This window comes from Crotalus tigris, unplaced genomic scaffold (genome assembly GCF_016545835.1).
Source record: "Crotalus tigris isolate CLP2741 ecotype Arizona unplaced genomic scaffold, ASM1654583v1 scf7180000019422.807890, whole genome shotgun sequence".
Lineage (NCBI taxonomy): Eukaryota > Metazoa > Chordata > Lepidosauria > Squamata > Viperidae > Crotalus > Crotalus tigris.
Window position 1 is genome coordinate 48,487 of NW_024097531.1, and position 8,251 is coordinate 56,737.

General features: G+C 38.7%; 1 protein-coding gene across 1 annotated transcript; it reads left to right on the forward strand.

Moving 5' to 3' along the window:
• Window positions 1–1,388: 1,388 nt before the first annotated feature.
• Window positions 1,389–6,519, forward strand: TMEM252 (transmembrane protein 252). The gene is made up of 2 exons (XM_039362317.1): window positions 1,389–1,684; window positions 4,792–6,519. Exons 1-2 carry the CDS (start codon window positions 1,407–1,409, stop codon window positions 5,018–5,020), a joined length of 507 nt encoding a protein of 168 aa, XP_039218251.1. The 5' UTR covers window positions 1,389–1,406; the 3' UTR covers window positions 5,021–6,519.
• The last annotated feature ends 1,732 nt before the right edge of the window (window positions 6,520–8,251 follow it).

An 8,251-nucleotide genomic window follows, 5' to 3' on the forward strand; every position in this document is an offset into this window, starting at 1 on the left:
ACTTTCTTTTAACTGACATTCCCACTGCGTGAGAAATAGTTGCTTAATCCTACAGACTGCAGATTGGAGTAAGGCATTTCTCCACAGATGTCATTAAAAGCTTTATTCTTTCTGGTAGGCTTATTGCTCTTGGGAACTTAGCATTTTCCAGGATCTTTGACAACGTTACAGCGTGGGACATTGTCTCTGTTTTAGTACAGAGAGAGAGAGAGAGAGAGAGAGAGAGAGAGAGAGAGAGAGAGAGAGAGAGAGAGAGAGAGAGAGAGAGAGATGACAATGGTGAAGTCAGTCCAGGCAAGAGTGGGACAAAGTTGACGTATTACAGGTCATGATCCCACTGGCAATTGGGTGGTATTTGTTCCTGCCATTCAGTGCCCTTGATTCCTTCCTAAGTGTCTCATAAAGCAGATAATACATGCTTTCGAGGTAGTTTACACAAGGAGGACTCCATAGTAAAATATCTCCCTTGGACTTGATTCCGGTTCAAGGATCTATATGGGCACCCCTAGATGCAAATTCCAATGGAAAGCATAGAAGATGTTTGGTTGCATTGTGTGTGCAACTATAGCAAAAATGAGATAATTCATAGGAAAGACAAGATTTTCTTGTTACAGAAGGGTGCTTTCAGATAAGACTATGTGATGCTCTTATCCTGCTTCTTTCTTGGGATATTATAGAGAGGATGGTTTCATTTGGAATCTAATAGTTGTGCAACACCTTTTGTTTAATAATTGCAGGAACTATAATCTAAGAACACTTGCAGAAAATGTTTGTTCTTCTTCTCTCTGTCCTTTGCCGTTATTTCCAGCCAAATTTCATTTATGTTTGGTACCCTAAAAGGTACTGTGGGGATTTGTGGGAAGATTCCCCTCTATAGCAAACTGCCTCCACATTTAACCCGCACTACAAAAATGTCAGGATGTAGCTTTTCTAATGGTGGAACTGATTATGAGTCATGGGACTGATACTGAAGATATTAAAATAAGAAAGAATTGATCAAGGGCATTCTAAATAGCCCCCACTTGCAAATAAATACATATAACCAAAGACAATCTTTCTTGTCTATTTGAACAAAGTTCTTTTTTAAAAACTTATTTTTAATAAGCCAAGAACCACTCTCTATAAATTTGGAGCAAATTGGTGAAAGGCTGAGAAGAATCCTGCAGATAGGGCAGCAAAAGTTTGCTGAGTTTATGTTGGCACTTAAGCAATACAGGAAGCATTTTTGTCTCTTCTTTGGCAGTGTTTTGATTATAAGTTAATCTCCTGAGATATTATGACTGCTTTAAATGGTTAATGGGTACCTTAACACGTGTCCAAAGGACAATCAGTCTCTGATCATATAAAATCTGTGCACAGGGAAGGAGAAATAGTCCAACCAGAGCATGCTGAGACTAAGAGCAAGGATGTCCAAGAAACTCTTCTCATTTGTCCGCTTTCTTGTGCTGTTACTTGGCTTTGTAACTATTTGTTTAGGAGCTTTTTGCATCTCTACAAGTGTCTCTGCCTGTAAGTGCAAGAGTTTGCCGCTGGCGTATTTTCTTCTGCCATTTGGATTCTTTCTTCTCATTGCTGGGATCTTCTGGAGCACCTATCATGAAGCCAGCAAGCACAACGGCTTGTTCCGCAGTATTATACATGGAAGTTCTAGACTTCACGAAAGTCACATCACGACTATAGATAGGTATGTGTTGACTGTTTCAGGCCATCAGCTGGCCCTGACGTATACTCCTTTTCCATTTTAATTCTCCACTCTGAATTTGCTTCATTTAAGTTCTTGTTTTTTTCCTCCTGGTAACGGCTCACTAATTATACATGCTATAAATACAGCTCTTTCTTAAATGGTACCCTGTCAAGTTAATTGTCTCATTATATGTGTTGCCTCAATTCTGGCTTCTTTTTGATAATATCAAGTAATTGTTTATTATTTTCCCCCAGTCGATCGTAAAGGGAATTCTCTTTACATATAGTTGTTCAACATCATATTTTAAATACCCTCAGTTTTCATTCATTCATTTACTTTTATCACATTTTACTGATTTGTGATGGCACAGTGGTTAGAATGCAGTATTACAGGCTAACTCTCCTGACTGCTAGGTGATGTTGGGCCAGACGCTTTCCTTCAGCCCTAGGAAGGAGGCAATGGCAAATCATTTCGGAAAATCTTGCCAAGTAGTTGCAGTTGCCAGAAGTGTACACTTGCTTAGTTTACCTCCTACTGAAAAATGGAACACATTATATACTTTACTGGTTGGTTTCCTACCTAACATTTAAGGTTTGGAGACTTGGATTAAATTAATTTTGTTAAGACCTACTGAAATAAACTAAGCCATTTTTAACTTAATTCCCATTGATTTAGGAGAATAGGTAACAGACTGAATCTAACTGAATAGGTAACAGTCTGAATCTAACCGAATAGGCTCTGCAACTTTTCTCCTGTCTATCAATAGCATTTTTATTCCCTTGTTTCCCTCATTATCTCTTCCTTTTTCTATATTATAATTCATATTTTAAATCTCTACTCTTCCCTCTATGGCTAATCAGATGATACTACAGCTATCATACTCAGTTTTCTTCCACCTTAAAATTCTCTAGATTTGTCAGTGCCATGATACAACCCATCTAGAGAGAACTAGATTAAGAATGGACAATTTATTCTGCTTTCTTTATATTTCCTAAAACTAACCTGATCCTTACTTAACTGCTTACTGGACTTTATTGACCATTCTAGGTCACATTCAATGGTCTATCATGCAAGAATTCAATTTAGTGCTAGATGTGGAGGCAGCAAAACTAAATTCTCTTTCCTGTTTAGCCACTAGACGAGGGCTTAGACCTGTTTCTCAACCTTGGCAACGTTAGGCTGTCTGGATTTCAACTCCCAGAATTCCCCAGCCAGAATTCTGGGAGTTGAAGTTCACACATCCTAAAGCTGCCAAGGTTGAGAAACATTGACATAGATTATTCTTTGTAGTAGTTTTGAGCATGTTCAGTTATACATTTTTTAAGGACGAGCAGCATAACAATGCTTAGCTTCACACTTTCTAAAGCAGGTAATGTGTATCTTTGTCCAGGTTTCTGTGGTGTTGCTTGAAGTCATATAGGAAATGTGCACTGTCACAAACTGGTCACTATCTTGAGAACTCATAACAAGTCTTGGATATTATACATTCTGAATTCAAACCAGAGCCTTTAAGAACGGCATGCCTCAGTCCTATAAGTATTTATGGCTCTACAATATTTTTCAAAATGTCAAGAACACATTCTTCTTTAAAATCAGCTGATAGTTTCAGCCATGTTCAGTATGTGTTGAAGTGGCGTGCAGTTGCCTGGTTATTTTCAGTTTAAAATCCTCACAGTCATATTCTGCAAGAAGACTTACACCCTCACAATATATTTCTTTTAAAGTCAAACTGGCCTTTAGACTGGCAAGCCTTGTTAAAGGGCTACAGATTCAAAAGTCATTTCTTATTCTGTTATGGTAACAGTGCCATAAACACTCACAATCGGCAAAGCAACAGCTCTATAAATATGACAGAGTGCAAACCTTGCTTAGATAACCCAGAAAAATGTCACACTTTGGAAGACACCATAGCCTCATTAGGAAGTAAATTTAGGAACACTTTAGACAGAATACACGTATGCAATTTTTGTTCAAATACCAGGGGAATTAATGGAAGACTGGCACATAAATGATTCAGTATTAATCAAATTCACTTTTCCTTGGATGTGCCTCATAATATTGACATTACAGAATACATGTAGTCCTCGATTTATGACCACAATTGAGCCCAAAATTTCAGTTGCTAAACAAAACAGTTGTTAAGTGAGTTTTGCTCCATTTTACGACCTTCCTTGCCACAATTGTTAAGTGAATCACTGCAATTGTTAAGTTAGTGACATGGTTGTTAAGTGAATCTGGTTTCCCCATTGACTTTGCTTGTCAGAGGATGGCAAAGGGACTCTGTCATAAATATGAGTCAGTTGCCAAGCATATGAATTTTGATCAAGTGACCATGGGGATGCTGCAACGGTCATAAGTGTGAAAAATGGTCATAAGTCACTTTTTTCAGTGGTGTTGTAACTTTGAACAGTCACTAAACGAACTCCTGTAAGTCGAGGACTATACCAGCATCCTGAAAAGAAAAATGTTAAATAGGAAGCGCTTACCCCCTGAGGTGAGATTGGTTCCCTCTTCCTGACGTTTCATAAGAGCCTTAAGACCTGGCTCTGCCAGACGGTTTGGGGACCCAATGGAGGAGCTTCTTACTGGAGCTGGTTGACTAATTAAAACTTAATTCCATTTTCCTCCCTGCCCCTCCCGTATGTCTGGCTCTCTCCTTTCCCACCTGGTGTTAATGATTTTATTTCTAATGATTTTCTGTGTTTCATTGATGATTCAAATGTTTTTTTTAATGTCTTTAACGTTTTTTGTCTGTAAGCCATCCAGAGCCATTGACTACAAGATGGCTGTCAAATTAAACAAACAAACAAACAAACAAACAAACAAACGAGCTGTGATGCTTGTAAGGCAAAATAACCATCCAAGCCTCAGTTCTACCAATTTTCTCAGAATTTTACTATCTGAAAGCTTTTTTGGTTCTTGAGGTAATGAAATGATTAAGAGGCTCGTGTTTTTGTTTTTTTTTTGTCCTGAAGTAGGAAGAGAAGGGTCATTGTAAAGAGTAGAAAAGAAAACCCAGGATTGTATAATTTATAAACCAATATGGGATCATTTTTAATACCGCCGTCTTAAATAATATGTTTCTTTTTCCTGACTGTCTTTTCCAGGCCTGATTTCTACCCGCCGTCTTACGAAGACAGCACCGGTGTGGGAAAGCAGACTTTCTCACTGCCAGCCTGCTCACTGGAGCCAAAGAGCTATGCTTATAACATACCTCCACCTTTGTACACAGAAAGCCGCTTCGAATTCATTGAGGAAACTGGTGCTCAGGAACAGCAGCCACCTTCCTATGAAGTCTCTGTGCAGCAACGAGCCACAGGGAACCACCCAAGATAAGGAGAGGCTTCTCACACACCACACAGCCATAGAGCAACTGCTAAGAAGATGGGCTGTCCAAGGACTGGAGAAGTGAAGCCGTACCTTTTATTCTGGGACACAGACAATGTTTAGGCATTGTGTGTAAAGCCTTGAGGAGGAGGTGCGGAAAGGACAGTGCGGTTTCATCACTGGGCACTGTGCACAGATGAGGGAGCATTCAGTGGCTGGCAGTCACTGGGCACTGGGCACAGATGAGGAAACATTCCATGGCATTCAGAAAGGTTGTGTCAGAAATAGTCTTTGTGACCAGGAATAAACCATAGTGTTGCTGGTATTAGGAACGATGATGAATTCAGCCCAACATTGCTGGCTGATGGATGGGGACAACTGGATCTTCTTGAAGATCTTACGTGGTTGTATTCTGCCTCTGTTAAGCAATGCTTGCAATAGCCAGCATTATCTTCTAAATAGCAGCATGTACTGCAAGAGGCAATGAGTAAATGAAGAAACTTAAAGCTTCAACTTAGTGATGAACATAGGAAATATAGGTGTAACAAAGCTAGGTCAGTTACATTAGTTTTCATCAACTCAATGCGTTTCACCTGAGTTTAACTTCAACTCTGTCAGACGTGCACAATCTTTTGGGAAGTGAAGTTCAACACATCAGAAGAGCACCAGACTGGAGAAGGTTATGTTACTGTAAATGTTCTATTCTTGGCATTCATAAAGGAGATGAAAGGCACTTTCCAAAATTAAATTTCTAAGCTCTTTTGGTGCTCTGCAAGCTTTTCTTTGTACCAAGAGATGAATAAGTCCAGTTGAAATGACCAAAGACTAGGACTTGATTTACCAGCTCCTATTCTACAGTTTGAGTTTAAAAAATACCCTTTGATTTAAACTTTTACCATTTCATTGAAATTGAAGTTAAACCGCTTACGTGAGTTGTAGTTCCGTCTTGCTTTGGTTTTTTCCCCATGTTTAAATTATTGTGGTACTATTGTGTAGGAACTGGGATCCTGGAAACTAAGTTACAATGGAGCCCCCAGTCACACAAAAATATTCTCTGGATAAAATAGACTGATTAATGTGTTCTTATTTCAATATTTATTCTTTTTAAAAAGAGTAATTCTATCAGTACTGCAATTAATTATTTTTCGTCATGTACCCCTATTTAACCAACTTCATTACTTCTCATTACTTTTGAGGGAGTCTCTTGGTACAATGTACATAGCCCACTGAAAAAATAGCCAACTCAATGTTAGAGGTTTAGACAATTGCAGTAAGACAATTAGCACTGGAATGTCTTCCATACATATAGAATTTTTAAAATATCTTGGAATTTTAGCATCAGTTCTTTTTGTTATCCATTAGCATTAGAAGCTGAACTCTAATTAATTACCTAATAGTTGACATTTGTTGATTTTAGTAACTTTTTATTGTGTTCTGGGGCTAACCAATTTACACTGTTTAATGCTGCATTGCAATTTTCTTGTAATAAAGTTTTGTAATGAAATACATTTTGCGAAACAATTAGCAATTAATGGCTGGGGAAATAAATGTGTATTTGTTTCCATCATACAAAACAAGAAGGAAGGAAAAGTGTCTTGGTAATCTTTTCTTCTAATTCCTCCATTGCTCCTTTATATTGCATACAATCAAATCTTGAGCTTGTTAACAAGGTTAATCCAGTGGTAGAATTCAAATACCTGAACAACTGGTTTTATTTGCTGCAGGCCTGGGCCTCCGAGGCCTAGAACAGACTTCCGGAAGGGGCATCCATGCACTTCAGGCGGGCTGTTCTAGGCCTGGGAGGCCTCCTCCAGGCCTCCAAGGCCTAGACTGGACTTCTGGAAGCCAGCCGTTCTCCGAATGCAGCAAAATTTAGCTACCGGTTCTACTGAACCGATGCAAACCGGCTAAATTCCACCACTGGGATAACCCGCTATTTTATGCATATCTAGTACTGAATTCACTAGGTTTACCTTAATAAAGACATTTCCCCCATATTTCTGTTAAGTCAGAAAAAGAAATTTCAATTCTCATTTCATGATAAATAAAAGTATCTGCCTATCAAGATGTAAAGGACAAACTTTGGGCAGGGGTGTCAAACTCGCAACGTCACTTGACGCAACATATCGTGACTTTTTTGCCATTGCCGGCAATGGGGTGGGCGCGGTTTCGCTATGATGCTTCTGGCCCAGGGGCCGTCAGTTTGACACCCCTGTTCTAGGGCACTGTCTTATATTTAGGGTAATCCTTATGAGCAAAGCAATTTTGTGAATCTATATTCAATATTAACTTAGATTCTACTTTCATGACAAGTTTAAGATGGTACAGTATTTCTTTTAAAGAAGTGGTTTACCACTTGGAGGTCTTCTAATCCAACCTCCTCTTCAAGCAGCCATTGGACAAATGGCTGTCCAATCTCTTCTTAAAAACCTCCAGTTATGTGAGCGTCCACAACTTCTGAAGGCAAGTTGTTCCACGGATTGTCATTGTCATGAAATTTCTCATTTTTAGGTTGGCTCTCACCTTGATTAGTTTCCGTCCATTGCTTCTTGTCCTGCCTTTAGATGCTTTGAAGAATAGGTTGACACTCCCCCTTCTTTGTGGCAGCCCCTGATGTATTGGAATGCTGCTATCGTGTCACCCTAATCCTTCTTTTCATTAAACTGGACATACCCAATTCTTGCAACCATTGTAGCCACTCCTAATCATCTTTGTTGCTCTCCTCTGAACTCTTTCTAGAGTCTCCACACCTTCTTTATATCGTGGCAACCAAACTTGACTGATGGACAAGGATTGTGATTTTCTTGGCAACAAATTAGAAGCGGTTTTCTTCTGTCTTCTGGATGGTTTTGCAGTTTCACAATCTAGTCTATAGCCTTGAGATTTCCCTGAATGTAAGAAAGTGCTGCCATCTGCTGATATGGAGGTCGTGTGTTTGTAACAAAATAAAAACAAAAGTTAACACATCTCCAATCCTTTTTCATGGATTGGTTCTAATCAGTAAATGACTTCAAAACCTATGACAATTTGTATGCATTTTAATTCAAAAGTTGTATATCATTTATGAAGATCTCTTAAATTGTTCTCAGTTTTTAACTTGCTCCATATATAGTATATTCTCCAGCAAATCTTTATACCTCTTATGAAAGGTCAGCATGAAATAAACCAAACTAGCTACTTGTTGCTGTGGGCAGCCAAAAAATTATATACTGTGTAATGTTATATAAAACAGAACAAAAG